An 18,925-nucleotide genomic window follows, 5' to 3' on the forward strand; every position below is an offset into this window, starting at 1 on the left:
TCCTGGTCCCATTTCTATATTCTCCGTTCTTCGCTCTCCAAGTTCCAGCATTGTGGAGAACACGTGATGTGCACCTGAGTTGAAGAAGGCTGACCAGCTGTAGGCACTCCAAACATAAGTAAAATAGGACGTCTGGGCAGCTCAGTTGATTACACTTCTGCCTCTTGGCTTCAGCTCAGGTCACAATCTCACAGTGTGTGAGTTCAAGCCCTGCTTCCGGCTCTGTGCTGTCAGCATAGAGCCGGCCTTGGATCCTCTGTACCCGCCCCCACCACTCTCCCTCCCCTGCTAGTTCTCTTTCTCTCAAAATAAATAGATAAACTTGAAAAAAAAAATTTTTGCAATAATGGTTGGTACATCCAGCACCAGCACAAGGTCACAGTAAAAAATAAAGATACTGCACATTTGCCACTGCCTTAGAGAGACCTTTTGATCGGATCCACTTTTTCTGTAAAATGTCTAATAACTCCCTTCTCGTCTCCTTAAGATTTCTGCACAAATGTCACCTCAGAGAGAACTTTCCAGATCATCTTCTCTAAAATAGCAGACTTCAGCATTCATACTCTACCCATTCACAATGCTTTACTTTGGAGTCTTTATCAGTGCCTGACATCAGTACTTGGATGACTTTAATCTCTCCCCAAACACTATACTGTAAGTGCCATTGGGGTTGAGACTGTAAAAAAAATTTTTTTTAATGTTTATTTGTTTTTGAGAGGGAGAAAGACACAGTGCGAGCAGGAGAGGGGTACAGAAAGAGGGAGACTTGAATCGGAAGCAGGCTTCAGTCTCCGAGCTGTCACCACAGAGCCTGACGTGGGGCTCAAACATACCAACCGTGAGATCATGACCTGAGTGGAAGTCGAACACTTCACTGACTGAGCTAGCCAGGTGACCCCCTTTCTAAAAAAAAATTTAAGGGGTAGGACTTCGTTTTGATCATTGTTATATCCCCAGCGCTCAGCCTGGCACACAGTAGGCCCTCAAGAAATACTCGTTAAATGAGCAAACTACGCATCTGAGCAACTGAGGAAGCCAAACACCAACTCCCACGGAAAGCTAACAGCTAAGGTAACCTAAGCAGACTGCAGACAGACCAGGGTCAGAGTCTCAGCTGGCTTTAGAAGGCATAGGTTCTGGGGCACCGGGTGACTCAGTTGGTTAGACGTCTGACTTCGGCTCAGGTCATGATCTCACAATTCATGGGTTCGAGCCCTGTGCTGGGCTCTGTGCCAACAGCTCAGAGCCTGGAGTCTGCTTCCGCTTCTCTGTGTCCCTCTCTCTCTGCCTCTCACCTGCTCACGATCTGTCTCTCAAAAATGAATAACTGTTAGAAAAGTTTAAAAAAAAAAAGGCGGCATAGGTCCTTTCTTCCTACTCTGTCCATGAGCTAACAAAGGATAGTAGAGCAACACACTTTAGTTTTGAAAAATTAAAAACAGTAAAAACAGTGTTTTAACCAGAGGTAGCCAATCTCCCTTTAGCACTTTGCTACAAAATCTGAAATGACTTTGGAACATGTGGGTTCGAGGAATTAGAAAGCTTTGGTCAGCAGCGATCTGAATGTTCAGAGAAGGCAGCTTCATCAGAATTTAGAAAACTGTAAGTAATACTGTTAGTTTTTAATATGAGAAGGCTGATGCACTTCCTACAGCTGGTCGATGATTAATTCATAAAGCAACCTGCTCGACTGGCAGCACAAGGTTGATGCCACGGTACCGATGGGAGAGACGGGACACCTAATGCAACGGGGGCAAATTCTAGGGAAAGAGAGCAGTTGCTTCAGATTCAGAAGAATACAGTGTTTCAAAAATACTGCTCTGGCGCCTGGGGGGCTCTGTGGATTGAGTGTCTGATGTTGGCTCAGGTCATGGTTCGTGAGTTCGAGCCCTGATCGGGCTTTGTGCTGAAGGCTTGGAGCCCGCTTCGGATTCTGTGTCTCCCTCTTTCTCTGCCCCTCCCCCACCCGCGCACGTGCATGTGCACATTCTCTCTCTCTCTCTCAAAAATAAAATAAGCATTAAAAAATTTAAAAATACTGCCGAGAAACTTAAAAAAAAAAAAAAACTGCTTCCTACCAGGGGGAATGAAGCATGCCTGGACATTTAGAAACTTGGTCTATAACCTGTAGCGATGTTATGAGCAGCTCAAATTGGCGGAGTCACAGAACTACTTGCTCACAGGTTAACTACAGAATTTCTCTGTCACTGAGTGTTGCAGCTGCTGTGTTCAGCTACACTTCCATGAGCAGCAATGCAACATCCACTGCGGTTGTTGAAACTACAAATGTGTGTGCTCGTCCTGCCACTCAGGGATCAAAATAACCAAGAGCATATTCTTTATGTACTAACAGGCGTTCAGAAAACACTAAGGGGCCAAAATGTAGAGACGCTCCAGCAATCCAAGGCTTTATCCAAGGATCACAGCTTCTTGGCCAGCTTAAGGATCGTTTTTCTAGAAAATCAATCTGAGAAACTGCAAAAGTATTAGGTTTTATTCGATGAAATATTAAACTATACAATTTTAGGATTATTGGAAAACATGGTTTATACTGATTAAAAGAAATACTCTTGGAGCACTTGGCTGGCTCAGTCGCAGGAGCCCGTGACTCTTCATCTTGGGGCTGTGAGTTCGAGCTGCACGTTAGGTGCAGAGATTGCTTAAAATAATTTAAAAAAAAAGGAAAAACTCTCTTAAGGTGATCTCAACCCCAATGGGATGTACCAAGTAACTTTCAAAAAACAGTTAACAATAAGAACATCACTAAAGCAACGCCATAAACATTTGCCATCGTCAGAAACCAGGCCAAGAAGATCAACTGTTGAATCAAAAAATTAAAAAATCATTTTACTTTGAATATACCTCTCTACTCTCTACAGTCCAATACCTAGAAAGGGAATTTATTAATAGCCAGTGTCAACTACATCATGACAAATAAGTAGGGGAACAAACCTGTTGTGAGAATCCACAGAAGAACTGGTACAAAAACTGCGGCAAAATGAAACAAAGGTTCTGGAAAGAAATGGAAAAAAGGGTTAATGTTTTTACTTCATGAACTTTCTAAACTAACACAGGATACTGTACTCCAAACAGTCTACGGTCAGCCCTAAGTCCTTCTAATATCATAACAGAATAAATCTCTATGAGGGTTTTAAGCAAACAAGTCAAAGACAAAGGATTTAATTTATATGAATACCGACTTTTGCCAGATGATGCAGAAAGAGGCTCTCACTTTGGGAGAACCTCTTGCTGTTCTTCCTTGAGGGAAGAAATAAGCTCATACCGTAAAAACTCCTAATGGTATTACCCCCAATTTGCAAAATCGCCGTAAGTAGACTGACGTGAGGCTGTAAGTGTACACGTAAAGTCACGTAACACTAATAAACAGCCAGGATATTGTTACGGTGGATATTGACACTAAGGATATTCTTACAGAGGATATTGACACTAATGGCATCAACTAAGGCTTTCCCTCCTTTATTACTGCCTCATGAAACAAGCACCTTATTATTATCAATCACCAATTATGTGCAAAGATACTATTGCGGGTGATACGAAAAACAGAACAAATCTTCCTCCTGACTTACTTCTCCCAACTGTTTAATTGGGAGAATACTAAAAACAAAGAGACAGCAATATAAGCTGATAATTCATCAGGCAGTAAATGCCATGAGGTAGGACTATAAATAAGGAAACTAATGTCTTCGGGCAAAATGACCAGAACTAGTATTTTCAGATGAGCACCATCCTTCAAGGTAGGATGAGACCTTATTGTGGTGCTGCTGTCACCTCTTCTGATGTTGCTGGATTCCTCTTTGGGTAGCTCCTTCGAGAGCCCATTTTTGAGCTACAGCGGAAAAGCAGTGTCCTGTTTTGGGTCACACACTCTCACTTACTAACTGATGCAGCTAGGAGACGCAGAGCTGTTTTGAAAGCTCCAATGCGCCCGCGAACGTCCCCCACATGGAGGGTGTCTAAGCGAACATACTTCAGGCTCTGGACAGTGCTCCTGCAGAAAAGCGCTCTACGTGCACTGAGCAAGTCTCATAGCCCCGTGGCGTCACAGCTCCCAAAGCCATCTCACAGAACAGCGACATTCACGCGTATGCATTGGTTTTGGTAGAATGCAAGATCATACTTGAAAATTAAAAAAAAAGTGTTCTGAGGTGAAGAAGGAAATGCTCAGGGGGTATGGGGGGGTGCTTTGTGGGAAGGGGACGTCTGACTCTCTAGAATGTGAGTCCCATGAGAATAGACTTGGCCTGCCTTATTCCACTATGAATCCTTGGGTCCTAAAACAGTGGTTGGCACATGTGAACACATCCAAACACATCTGTTGACCGAATGAATAAAGAAATTAGAATTGGAACAAGGTGTTAAAGATGGATAGGATAGAAAGTGCTGCTATGAACATTGGGTCATGTGCTCCTATGCATCAGCACTTCTGTATCCCTTGGGTAAATCCCTAGCAGGGCTATTGCTGGGCCATAGGGGAGTTCTCTGGATAGTTTTGAGGAGCCTCCACACTGTTCTCCAGAGCGGCTGCACCAGCCAAATCATGGAAAGAGCCCAAATGTCTATCACCTGATGAATGGATCAAGAAGACGTGGTGTATATATATACAATGGAGTCCTACATGGCAATGAGAAAGAATGAAATCTGGCCATTTTTAGGAAAGTGGATGGACCTTGAGGGTGTCATGCTAAGCGAAATAAGTCAGGCGGAGAAGGACAGATACCATATGTTTGCACTCATAGGTCTAACAGGAGAGACCTGGCAGGGGACCACGGGGAGAGGAAGGGGGAAAGAGAGCGGGGGAGAGTGAGGGACACAGATCAAGGGAGACTACTGAATACTGAAAACGAACCATGGACTGAAGGGGGAGGGGGAGGGAGGGAGGGGGTGATGGTCATGGTGGAGGGCACTTGTGGGGAGAAGCACTGGGTGTTATAAGGAAACCAATTTGACAATAAACTGTTATAAAAAAAAAAGATGGATAGGATACACTGATAGCAAGAAGCAAAGCAAGGTGCATGTATTTTATTTTATAAAAATTTTTTTATATAGTTTATTTATTTTTGAGACAGAGCATGAGTTGAGGAGGGGCAGAGAGAGAGGGAGACACAGAATCTGAAGCAGGCTCCAGGCTCTGAGCTAGCTGTTAGCACAGAATCCGATGCAGGGCTCAAACCCATGAACCGCGAGATCATGACCTGAGCCGAAGTCGGACACTTAACCGACTGAGCCACCCAGGAACCCCAAGGTGTATGTATTTTAAACATACAAGAGAAGACATGGTCAGATTGTGGGATGCCGTAAAATCCACATGAATCCTTAGATAATGGAGAGTGAAACTGCTGGAGTACAAGTTAAAACGTGGTATTTTCGACACATTAACTTTGCTGAATTATGCAAGGTGGACTGAATAGAGCAACAGAAGGCAGGAACCCGATCCCTGAGGCATTCCAGCAGAGGGGCCATTATTTGAAGATGTGACAGCAAGGTGAGAGGAAGGAAGGCTTTTCAGCATAGTCAAAGAGGGCCGACTAATACAAATCATCGTGGGACAAAAGGCAGCAGTAAACAAGAAATCCTGCTAAGTCAGTCAATAACATAATGGGCGCAGAGATCCTAATGAAGACAGAGGCCATTATCTACACAAGCAATCCTCTAAACTGGGAACAGGCATAGGTCCATCACTGACCACAAATAGCCATTTTAATGCTTGTTCTGCTTTCCTGAACAGAGCATTCCTTCCATCTGGTGGCAGGTGCTGGAATTACAGGCCAAAATCTTCCAGAGGCAAACCAAGCCTCAGGACCAGGAGCAGATCGCTAGGCAGGCGTGAACAGCAAATCTTCACGAGCTCTCCTACCAGGCGACAGTGACACAGAATAACCACCTGTCCCCAAGTGGGCTGCTAAATCACTGAGTCCGAGGCTTGACAGACCCCCAACTGTGACGGACAAACAGTCCTGGACTGAGAGTAAATAAACCTATTGTGGAAATCTAGCTCTGTCACCTCTGAGCTGGGGAGCGAAAGACAAGTTATGTAAAGTCTGAGCCCTGCTTTTCATATATTTTATTTTATTTTTTAAATGTTTATTTATTTGGAGAGAGTGTGTGTGGGTGTTAGGTGCACAAGTGGGGGAGGGGCAGAGAGAAAGGGAGAGAAGACTCACAAGCAGGGCAGAGCCCAACGTAGGGCTTGATCTCATGAACTGTGAAATCATGACCTGAACCAAAATCAACAATCAGACGCTTAACCAACTGGGTCACCCAGGTGACCTGCGTATTTTATTTATTTATTTGTTTATTATTTATTTTAACACTTATTTTTGAGAGACAGAGAGAGACAGAGCATGAGCAGGGGAGGGGCACAGAGAGTGGGAGACACAGAATCTGAAGACAGGCTCCAGGCTCTGAGCTGTCAGCACAGAGCCCGACACAGGGCTTGAACCCACAAACTATGAGATCATGCCCTGAGCCAAAGTCGGATGCTCAACTGACTGAGCCACCCAAGTGCCCCTCCCTGCACATATTTTAGATAGGAATAATACTAACTGCCCATAAGAGATTTGTGAGGACTAAAAAAATAAAGGGCTTTTGTCAGTCAGCAAAGTGCCTTACACATATTGGTTTAATCATCATTGTCATCATCATCTATGTTTGGCCTGGACACCGGCTGACACATAGTCTTAGCAAATATGTAAACCTGGGGTCACACTGATGTATTTCTTTAAAAAAATTTTTAAGAAGGCTCCATGCCCAGTGTAGAGCTTGAACTCACAACCCTGAGATCAAGAGTCACATGCTGTGCTAACTGAGCCTGCCAGGTGCCCCTCACAGTTATGTAGATCTTTGAGAAAATATAAAGATAGTACGACCTGGGATTGATCACCAAAAACGAACACACGAAAGCAGTTGCTGTGCTCTCCCTTCTGGGAAAAAATAGGGCATCAACTCCAAACACCATGATAGTTTGAATCATTTAACCTGCACGTGAACTTGGTAATATACCTACAAACTAGAATCTAGTTAAGAAGTTTGGTGAGGCACCACACCTCACAGTTCATGGGTTAGACCCTGTGTTGGGCTCCGTGCTGCTGGTGTGGAGCCTGCTGGGGATTCTCTCTCTCCCTCCCTTGCTCTCTGCCCCTCCCTCAGTCATGTGCTTTCCCTCTCTCAAAATAAACAAACTTAAGCTCAGAGCCTGGAGCCTGCTTCTTCGGATTCTGTGCCTCCACCTCTCTCTGTCCCTCCCCTGCTCATGCTCTATCTCTCTCTGTCTCTCAATAATGAAACAAAAGAAAACAAAACAAACCCCAGAAGTGTATAAAAACAATACAGGGGCGCCTGGCTGGCTCTTGATCTTGGGGTTGTGAGTCCTCATCCCAGGCTAGGGGTAGAGCTTACTTGGAAAAAAAAAAACAGCAAAACACCAAAAACAATATGGACACGCATTAATTTATGCAGAAAAAAGAACAAGTCACATAAAATGTTACCACTGGTTCTCTCTGTGGGTATGATTATCATTTCAGATGACTTCAAAACCTTCATTTTGGAAAAAGAGTTATATAGGGGGGATTTGAGAAAAGTCACATCACAGAATTCTCCTTTTGATTAGAGAATTAACTCAGTAAGCAACATTCTTAGAGAACCCGGTTTTGAGAACTGTGTCAATGTTTTACACGCTCAAAAAATAACTAAAACCAATCAAGATTAGAGAGGAAAGGCCAAAATGGTATGTAAGACAAAATTTACCCTAACCCCATTACTAATAAATAATCTAACCACGCCGAATGGTGGACAAGGAAAAAAACAGTCACTTTGGGAACACTACTTTGATCATATACTCCCAGGCTAAAGATAGAAAGTACATACAAATAGACCAGTTAAGTTGGTAAGTTTGGTTGCTCACAGGAGTAGGAGATGGCCATTCCAAACGTACTAGGAGGGTTGTGGGACGGCACAAGGATCAGGAAAATCGGGGTTCTCACCCCTGGAGAAAGGAGTCCCTAGATAAAAAAAGCGGAAGGGCAGAAGGAAACCTCGTGGCACTGGCTGTGATCACAGGGGCCGGAGAAACAGAGTTCACGTTCTGGGTTACATACACACGCATGTACACACAGATATGGATCTGTGTGCGCACCTGCACCCACATCCCAGCCTTGTCCACTGTGAAGGCCCAGAACCAGCCGTGACTCAGCAGCGATGAGCAGAATCAGCCCCTAGATCTTGATTCCTAACTGCCATTTTCTTTTTGCTTTTTAAGTTTATTTATTTATTTTGAGAGGGAGGGAGAGCACATGCATGAGTGGAAGAGGGGCAGAGACACAGGGAGGGAGACAGACTCCCAAGCAGGCCCCAGGCTGTCAGTGCAGAGCCCAACGACGCAGGGCTTGATCCCACGAACTGAGATCACGACCTGGGCGGAAACCAAAAGTTGGATGCTTAACTGACTGAGCCACCCAGGTGGCCCCTAAATGCCATTTTTGAATAAAAGGAACCAGTATTCCTTGGAGACACGTCTGAATCCAGGATGGGAGCATGAAGAATATAAGATGTGCCTAGAATATCACATAGACCAGAAATCAAGTCTTGGAAAAAGGTTGGGGCGGAGAAGGGAGTGGGGAGCTGCCGCTCAGGGGTATAAAGCTTTAGTTATGCAAGACAAGTTCTAGAACTCTGCTGTGCTACACTGTGCCTCTAGTTAACGATACCGTGTTGGACACTTGCACATCTCTTAAGCGGGCAGAGTTTATGTTAAGCATTCTTGTCGCAATCAAATACAGAATGAGAAACGATGGGGACATGTTAAAAAGACAAGGGCTAAATCCGTGACAATCTAAGTCAGAGAATGAGGAACAGTAATAGATTGTTAATTCACAAAATAAAGTATCTATTTTAGTAGCTGAATGCTCCTTTCCAATGAAATTACACAAAGCAAAGTTGAAGGGTCTTTAGGGCCCCTCCCCCCGCCAAATGCCATCTGAATGGAGTTATCAAAGTTCACATGATCACAAATGACACATATGGACATGTGCCTCCTGAAAGGACGCACTGAGCAGGTTACAACATTGCTTCTAGGGTATTGGTGCCCAAAAGACGTAACCTGGATCTAATGATAAGCAAACGAGCAATGTCCCAAATTGAGGGACATTCTACAAACGTCTCAAGTATGTTAAGATCGTAAAAACAGAGAAGATAGGAGATACTCTAGAGCAAAGGAGACTGAGGACCTAAGGTAACAATGGCTCTTGATTAACTACGGTATGTGTTACCTAAGGTGTTAACGGTAACTTTGCAATGTTTGGAAAGTCTGAAATTATTTCCGCATGAAAAGTATTAAAAAAAAATAAAAAACGTTAAGAAAAGCTATACCAAACAGAATACACGACAAGAGAGCAAGTTCTGGCCCATGTCAGCCTACAAGGATTTTCATACATTAGATGTTACTTCCCCTTCATGCACGTCAAGTTCAGTATGCAAATGACCAGGGCTCAAACTATACTCAGGGACTTCAAATTGTGCTCTGAGGAATCTCTATGCGAGACAAGGAGGTGGAGCGAGGTGACAGTCTGGACACACCAACCTTCAGTGAGGGCAACTCTGCTTCTACCTGCTTTTTTACCTGTACAATCTCGCCTGAAAGGAGGACTCTGCTACTAAAGAGAGTAGTTCAGAATACTGTTTAGAATAAAAGGGGACCCAACTATTGACACAGGACACATGGACGAAGCTCAAAAACACTACACTAAGTGGAACAGGCCAGGCACGAAAGAGCACATACGATTTTATTCTACGACCTTCTAAAAGAGGCAAATCTAATGTGCAGAACTGCAGAACTGATCTCTAAATTCATCCCGGTAGTTAAATATCATTCTATACTGTCTAGAAATATGAATTAGATTAGTAACTGGTGCCAAGTTGGAGTCGACTGGGAAGGAGGAGCACATGGGAACGTTCTGGGGTGGTGGTTCGAGCGACGTATCCATTTGTCAAAGTTGAAATGGAAACTCTCAAGGGGTACATTTTAGTGTATTTAAACTATACTTCCAGAAAGTGGACTGAAACATTTCATCCCAAATGTCTTGCATGAAAAGGAATTCGGAGTTTCTGATTCATCAGACAGATCACCTGTGTTCTGTAGACCACAAATCTCAGGACTAGGACAGCAAGAGAGATGTGAGAAACAGAGGGAAGGCCCGTGACCACACTGAGATAATGCCAGATTAAACAGGGATCCGTGAAAGTGGGAATACTCTAATGCATACCTTGTAGAAGAAATACTGTACGAGGTGCGCTATTCTCACGTAATATAGATGTCCGTGAGCCAATAGCAGTTTCTTTAAATGTTTAAACTTTGGAACAGCATAATCGCTATTCCTGGCTGCTTGGCGACCTTCTTTGCCTTTAATACCTAAAAAACAAAAGAAAACAGAAAAAAGAAAGAAAATCTCCATAGGATAAATATTTTATCAATAAGCGACCCCCTAATTTGTTATTTTCATACTTTCAATGTGTTAACATGACATAGCTCACTAGAACGTTTAGCTTTGTTTTTTTTAACCAAATGGTGCAGTAACACGAGGTCATTGGTAATTCCCTAACTATAACCCAATATGAAACAATGAAACAGAATCACCGCTTTAATCATTAGGAGACAAAATTATCATGAGAAAATTAACTACAATGATTGTAATTCCCAAAATACTGAATTCAATGATTTTTTCTCTCCCCCCGCCCCCCAAACTTGCCGGGGTGTGAGCATTGCTTCCTACCAGCAGCCTGGCATGGGGGAAAATGGCACAGGCAGTAGAGAAAGCTGTTGTGGCGTGCCAGCGAATACATTCAACACTATGGCCCAAAGCGCCCATAAATATTGCCATGTGGCAAACCAGCCAACCAGTGATCATCTCTTGGTCCCAAACAGTTAAGAATCTCAGAAGATACAGTGCAGCAACATAAGCAGGCGATGTGCCCAGGGGTGGAAAAATCAATAAAATTTTATGCACGCTGTCAAAGGGAGAGCTGAATGATCGATGGCATTGCCAGCAGGTTCAGGAAATTCTGCTACTTGGCTAATCTAAAAATATCCTCGAACATTATATTGCTACAGTCCCACCGGGGGTAGGGCTATGGGGGGACGTGCTTAGATGAGGGCCTTCATTCAATTAAGAATTATCACTGCCAAATTAAAATTCAAGAGGAGTAACCAAAACATTCTTTCTAGAATATAAGACCACAGTACGGATCCCTTGCAGATGCCATCTCGTGAGGTGTTTCTTACCTATTCCCACATGGGATTCCAAGATCATACTAACATCATTGGCACCATCGCCTATCGACAGTGTTATTGGGCTGCCTTTTAAATTCTTCACCATTCTGACAATCTAGACATTAAATACAAAAGGGGTAAAGAAAAGGTCAAAGCAGAATGTGAGACGGTACTATATTGGGGGCACATGCGTCCTTCACACTTGTAAATGGGGGCCTTGAAAACCAGCAGAAAGGTAGTCTGTGCAGACACATACAACAGCTTCAGTTCTCAGAGGTTCCCACATAACACCAGTGCCCACTTGTTTTTAAAGGTTCCCTGAAATCACAAAGATGTGGTTTATCTATACAATGGGATACTACGTGGCAATGAGAAAGCATGAAATCTGGCCATTTGTGGCAACGTGGATGGACCTCGAGGGTGTCATGCTAAGTGAAATAAGTCAGGCAGAGAAGGACAGACACCATATGTTTTCACTCATAAGTGTAACGGGAGAAACTGAACAGAGGACCATGGGGGAGGGGAAGGGGGAAAAGAGTTGGGGAGAACGAGGGAGGCAAACCGTGACAGACTCTTGAATACTGAGAACAAACTGACGGCTGACGGGGGAGGGGGAAAGGGAAAGGGGGTGATGGGCATGGACGAGGGCGCTTGTGGGGATGATGACTGGGGGTTATACGGAAACCAATTTGACAATAAACTATAAAAGAAAACAAAATAAAGGTTCCATGAATAAATTAAGTGTCAGAAAACCTTGCCTCCTACCTATATGAGAGGCCAACATGTTTTCCTCTTTTGTCCCTGCTTCTCGCGTCCGTTAGATGAGGTGTTGAGTGAGAGTGAGAGCTAGCCAGAAAGCTGGTTTGGGGGGCATAGGGCTACTGGAATAAGAGTGGGTAGAGAGAACAATGCTTCTCGAAGCCCTGCATCTCTGCCCCCGCAGACAGAACCGCTTCCTTCAGTGCATGCCCGTGTTCCCAGGAACTTAGTTCCTGCACCCATCCAGGGGGCCTACTGAATGTCACTAGATCTCCCAGTGCCCGGCGTGACTTAGTCACTTCCACAGGCAGCTGCATCTGCACACGGGCAGCTTCAGGACGGGGAGATTGGCAGAAAGTTCCCTGAGATATGTTTGTGAAGCCTGTCACTATTCCCTGAGTGTCCCTTCAGGTAAGTTACTGCGTAGGCAGGTGCCCTCTCACCCCAGCTTTGAGAAGATGACACACACTGTACATCTCGTGTGTAGCTCACCTGACCCTGGCTGAATTTCGTCTCAAGAAAACACCGCTTTATGTGGCCCCCCCCAGACCCGCAGAATCTGACAGCTTTTGAAAAGCTTACGTAATGAAGTAGCTAACTAATGCCTTGCAATAATTCTGTCCTCAGATTTGCTTTTACCAGCGAGCATTGATAAAATCCATTTTGACATAAATGATTAAAAATAGTTTACATGAGGCGAAGCCAACCTGCAGTCTTTTCAGGTGTACTAAATAGTGTACAAAAACCCACATCCGATTCCAGTTAACACAAAAATGTTATTATGAAATGCCAGCTTTTCCCTATTCCCTCCCGTCAACTTGCTTCTCTTTAAAGTGTTTTTGGGGCGCCTGTGTGGCTTAGTTGGTTAGGCGTCTGACTCCGGCTCAGGTCATGATCTCGCGGTCTGTGAATTCAAGCCCCGCGTGCTTCAGATTCTGTGTCTCCCTCTCTCTTTGCCTCTGCCCTGCTTTCTGTGTCTCTCAATAAATAAATGTTATAAAAATTAAAAAAAGTGTTTTAGAGACTCTAAGAAATAATCTGTAAATAAGTCAAAGACAAAATTAAAGAACCCAGACTAATTTTCTTTTATAAAGTCCAATGTATTCCTTTTTGTAAATGTTTATTTATTGATTTTTGAGGGAGAGAGAGAAAGCCTGAGCAGGAGAGGGGCATAGAGAAAGGGACACAGGATCCGATGTGGGCTCTGCGCTGTCAATGCCAGGCTTGAACCTACAAACCGGGAGACCATGACCTGAGCCTAAGTCAGACACGTAACCAACTGAGCTGCTCAGGTGCCCGCTGTATCTGATTTTGATGGGCTACCACCCGGCTAACCTAATTGCACCTGGAAGAGCTGTGCAGTAATGATTTGCACCTTCCGCAGCCACGAAAGGTCTAGGGAAGGCAATAAAATTACCAAGGGTGACAGCGTCTGCATAAAAATAGATTGAGAAGATGAAAGGTCGTCTTTGCAGAAAGATAAAAAGATATACAGTCATGGACGAAAAAGTCATGAAAGATTTAGACAGATCAACACGGCGGTTTTTACGGTGCCCCGGGTCATGTGGACTAAGGACTTCCCTTCGATTTCTAGGACAGCTTCTTGAAAAAGAAATCCATTTACCAAAAACGATTTCCCGATCAACTACAACTGTCCACAATACAGCGTGCAAAGTAATGTGCAAATATCCAAGAATGCTATAAGGCTGGGTACACGCCTCAAACAACATATAATGGAACAGCAGTGACAAAGAATGAATCCAAGAATATCAGCTGATTGGTTCACGAGGGACGCTACTGACATGAGGGAACACCTAACACTGTCATCTAAGCTGTCCACGGGAAAGGGCCTAAGATGACAGAGAAGGGAGGGGATGCAACGTGCCAGAGTGACGAGCAATGATTTTACAGAAGGAAAGGTCAGTTTATCAAAATCAGGAAAGATGGTTAAAGATTTGTGGGGATGGGGAAAAGGGGCTTGGAGGGGTATTCCAGAGAGGGGGAACGGTCTAAGGCACATAGCCAGCTACAATATATGCTCAGAAAACAGATTGGCTTGAACAGATCAATGAGTTTTCACATGGGAGGGGCGGGGCATGGACAGGTGTGTCAGGGTCCAGATCAACAGGGGATGATATTCTGAAAGTAGGGAGGGTTCAGGAGGAATGGGAAGAAAAAGCAAGGCTGCAGGCCAAGAGCGGAATTAGGCAGCTAGTCATAGGAGGTCAGGAAGCTGCTAAAGGCCTGGATCCGGGAGGAAAGCACAGAATGGATGAAAAGGACAATGCTCCACCAAATGGAAGGATCTGGTGACAGACCACATGGAAGGGTCAAGCGTGGGGGAAGCCAACGGAGACTTCAAGGTTTTGAACCCAGAGACCCGGAAGTACACCAAGCTCAGTAACTAATGAGGAAGGCCAGGAAGATGGCGGCCTCTAAAGCTGAGGTGAGACGGAAATGACTAACCAACGAAGACGTGTTCTGGAAGCAGCTGGAGAAGTCAAGTGGAAATCCTGAGTATCTGGATTGTAGAAGTGACTGGAAAGTCACCTATATGGACACGACAGATGAGAAGGGGATGTTCTGGAAGATGGGATCTTGCCTCTGACCAAAGGGACAGATTTCTATGGATATGGTTCTGGTGGGATCTACTTCGTCACCTGGGGTAATTGAGGCTCTGAAGGTTGAAGAAAAAAAGAAGAGCATCTGATGGTGGTGGGGGCTGAGAGCGAGAAGAAAGGAGATGGAGACAATCCACTCAATTAGGACGGGCTGTGTGTGCGTGTGTGTGCGCGTGTGCGTGTGTGTGTGTGCGTGTGCGTGTGTGTGAAGTACGGAGTAGGGCTTGTGTAAAGGATGAGCAAAAGACACAGCAACGACCTAGGTTTAGAGCGAGCAGCAGCCGAAAGTGAAGAAGTAAGGTTAATAATGCACACGAAAGAATGCGGACCTGATAAAGTTTGTAGCTGAGACTCTAAGGTTCTTTGGAGCCAGTAAGCACAAAAAAGCAGGAGGAAGCCGATCAAGGGTTTAATTAGGAGTAAAATTTCTGTTAGGGCCGAGAGGAATTCAGAGAAAATTCCAGACGAGGAAAGCTTTGGAGGTTGGCATGAGCATGGCACGTGGAAGGGACAGTGGACACAAAGCACGGACAGGCACCGTAAGGGGCCACGGTGCGGAGCCCGGGTGCCACCGTCATCTGCCCTTCATCCGAAGGGACGAGGTAACTACCGAAAGTGCCTGACTAAGAATATACGACTTGGGGTGCCATCTTCTTACGACTAACCATTTCTCCCAAAGGTGGGATCATGGTGACTCTATGTAGATGGAGGGAGGGAGAAGAGAAGGGTCAATGGTAGTTTGGTGACTTAGGGAGCAAGAGAACAGTGGCACCGGTAATGAGAATAATGAAGCCAAGGGAGACGAAGAGCCAGCCTGCAGAAGGAAACAGTGGATCTGTCCTGGCCACCAGCGTTTAATAGGACGGCATGGACGCTACAGAGAGCTTTGCAGCAGGCAGCTAGATGCAGGGGACTGACCATGAAGGAAAAGTCAGGGTCACAGACTATCCGCGAGAGTCACACACACTCGTGTGTTTAGAGACGCAGGCTGGAAGTAAAAAGCAGAAGGAAGACAGAGCCCCAGAGAAAGAGGACGATTAGAGCGAAGTGAGAAGACGAAACAAAACAGAGACACTAGGTTGGCAAAGTAGGGAAAAGAAAGTCAAGGTGGTGGACTGCAGACGGAAGGAAGTCGGAAGGAGGCCACGACGGAGAGTGGGGACTGCAGCAGAGGAAGGAGGAGGTGCACGGAAGCCACAGGACGGACCTGGCAAGGTTGCTGCTCTCCTCTAGGTAAGGCCCCGGACTAGCGGGAGAAGAAAGAGCACACGGGGCTCACATCACAGGGGGGCCAGGAGCGGGAGAACGGAGGCAGCCGCCAGCAAGCACTCATCAGAGAAGTTTTGAAGGCAAGGAACTGGATAACCAAGGGACCAGAAGCGTGGGGTTAATTCAAAGTGGGGGGCAGGCTCCTGCACTGGGCAGCGAAAGAGCCTGTGCAGACGTAATAAAGGCAGAGAGGCCCATTGTGGGAAGAAGTCAAAAGGTAGGCGAACACTGGCCTGCATGTACGTGCCCAGAAACACCCAGAATGGAATGTTCACGAGCGTCCGGTTACCTGGGCTTTCTGCAGCGGCGCCATCCGGCAACAGAGCACCGCGGTGCACTTCATACAAATCTGTAAGAAAATGCTTTTGTAGTTGTTGGAACTGGAGTCTTGACTGGAATTAAGGATGAGAGACAGTGTGGAGCCATCGATGATTAATCCATATTCCTGATGTTCTGCCCAGGCTCTGGAAGAGAAAAACAAGGCTGTGAGTGAACCTTCTGTACATTTCTATTCAGGAACCCACATTTTTACAAAACCGCAAAGGGGAGGGCCCCACAAACCAGTCATCTTCAATCTGAGTCCTGGACCTGCAAACTGTAAAGGAGCAACTGTGTCTCATAATGGCACAATAGAGGTCTTCCGGCACATCTTTGAGACTCGAGCTGCCCACAGAGGTATTAAGTTCCACAAGGTACAAAAAGAACGTACATCTAGCAGGCAGGCTCTGGGTTAGAAACTCATGGAGAATTTTGGAAATTATAGATTACTCAGTTGAACTCTGATATGATGACAAATCATAGTAGTTCTTACTAGTACAGGGAGAAGACAAAATGGCTTTGGGCACAGAAACCACAGAGGACCTTTTCCTGAATGACAAAGCCTGTCAACAGACCTGGCTTCTCAGAAATGACGGTGAGCCTAAAAGACATAGCGTTCGTTAAAAAATACTGTTCAGTAATGATCTATGTTCCTTAAACAAGTATCATTTGATACTTTCCCGTCGGAATCATCTGGGCAGCTTTAAAAAACTGCCCACGCCTGACGCCTGTTCCCAGACAAATGAAGTCTCGGGCAGTGCTTGGTTATTTAAAGGCAGACGTTCCAGAAAGCTCTAGAGGTGATTCTCAGATACAGCCGGGACGACTAACGGGTATTAGATGCCAGGAAAGACAAATAGGGCAGGGGCCAAGTACTTAAGAAAAACATATAGGGGGCAACTCACAACCTCGAACATTCTACCAATTAACATTTCATTTCTTTTGTAATTAAGAAAAAAACCCAGTGAGGAATCCATTTTTGCTCAGGGAATCTTGGACGCCACTTGTGAAGTGCTGGAGTGGAAGCATTAGACACAGCAGGGTCTCATCGTTAGAGAGTCACTTGCAGAATTTTATGCATCCTGAAGGTTACCGTTTAAGGGACTCTTGGTAAAATTCCTGGGACTTTTCTTAAAGGGGGGATTCTGACTCACTGGCTTTGGGGTGGGACAGGAGACCCTATATTTCTAACAAGCTTCTGGCGCTAATGGAGCTGCTGTTCTACAGACCAAACTTTTGAGCAGCGAGAGCCTAAAATGCCTCATCATTCTCATATTCCGCATTCCACTGGAGTATCCTGTGAATGGTCCAGTATTTTGTACTTGTCCACATTCTGCTTCGTAACTTGAGAAGCATGTTTTATTCACTAATTAAAGAGACATCAATCATGTGTTCTCCTTCACTGCCCTACTCACAGAGCTGACTCAATGAGCAGAAAACAGTGGCTCGGCAATCTATCAAGCAATATTTGTAAACATCAACAGTAGGCAGGAGATGTAAGAAGAATGGAAAGAATTACTGACCGATCTTTCCTTGGAGAACAGAAAAACCTCCTTCAGGGGACAGAAGTATATGTTACAGAATACACGCAAACGAGATCAAATGGCTACTAATCCAGAGGCTGGGACAATGAACACCAGGAAGGAACAGCGTCCTAGAAACATGGCACAAGAAGATGAGGGGAGGAAAAGGGTGCCGTGGTGCACTAGGAAAGGGAGTTGAAAAAGTCACCCGTCGGGCAGAGACACTTCTGGGCTTGAGGCATGGGTTGCTAGGAATTTGATGTGCAGCACTAGTGGTGAGGACAGAAACCTGAAATGAGGCTTGGTGGCTGATTCAAAGTGGAAGGGAACAAAGACAAAGAGGCAGAAGCTAGCAAAAGTGGTTCTGGGTCTGATGCTTCTGTAACTCGACAGAGGTCTGCGCCCAACTCCAAGAAGACGAACCACCAGTGGGAATGATCTGAGACGGCTCCTAGGCCTTGGCTTTTCCAAAAGTGCCCCAGAGCTGCTGAACGGTGCTCGGGCCTAAATTAGGTCCCACATGCCCACCGCCACAACGCAAGGCCTACGTTGAAGCTGTAACCCCCAATGTGATGGCATTTGGAACTGGGACCTTTGGGAGGGGACTGTGTTTGATGACATCATGAGGGTGGCACCCTCAGAGGAGATTAGCGCCCTTGGATGAAGAGACACCAGAACTCCATCTCTCAGTGGTGTTAGGGACACCGGGAGACAGTAGCTTTCTGTAAGCCAGGAAGAGGGACCTCACCAGAACTCAACTATGCCAGCACCCTATCCTCACACCGCTAGACCCCAGAAATGTGAGAAATCAGTTTCTACTGTTCATGCTACTGCGTCTACACCATTCTGTGATGTTAGCCAGAGCAGACTAAGACAAATGGACAAGGAAAATGTAATTTGGACTGCCTTTCGAAGTACCATGTGGCTAAAGGAAGGAAGCATTTACGACAGGCAATTAATAAAAACATGTTTACTCTCACTGATGCCCAAGTACCAAAAAGAACAACAGCTGGTTTAGAATTGGCCAGACTCAGGAATGTGGGGAAGTCATTTTGAAAGCTTGTTTAAATGCTAGAGAGAGCACAGTTGGTAAAAAGCCTAGGCTCTGGATAGACTCGCTCACCCCTTGCTTGCTGTGTAATCTTGAATAAGTT

At 45.2% G+C, this 18,925-nt stretch overlaps 1 protein-coding gene across 1 annotated transcript in view; it reads right to left on the reverse strand.

The window, feature by feature from the left end:
• ATP11C (ATPase phospholipid transporting 11C) overlaps positions 1-18,925 on the reverse strand; it is a 94,088-nt gene that overhangs the window by 26,072 nt on the left and 49,091 nt on the right. The window contains exons 20-23 of the mRNA XM_029929709.1: positions 16,220-16,394; positions 11,294-11,396; positions 10,278-10,423; positions 2,953-3,012 (exon numbers count right to left, since the gene is read on the reverse strand). Coding sequence (XP_029785569.1) covers positions 2,953-3,012; positions 10,278-10,423; positions 11,294-11,396; positions 16,220-16,394 — 484 coding nt within the window. The remainder of the gene's footprint in view (positions 1-2,952; positions 3,013-10,277; positions 10,424-11,293; positions 11,397-16,219; positions 16,395-18,925) is intronic.

This window comes from Suricata suricatta, chromosome X (assembly GCF_006229205.1).
Source record: "Suricata suricatta isolate VVHF042 chromosome X, meerkat_22Aug2017_6uvM2_HiC, whole genome shotgun sequence".
NCBI lineage: Eukaryota > Metazoa > Chordata > Mammalia > Carnivora > Herpestidae > Suricata > Suricata suricatta.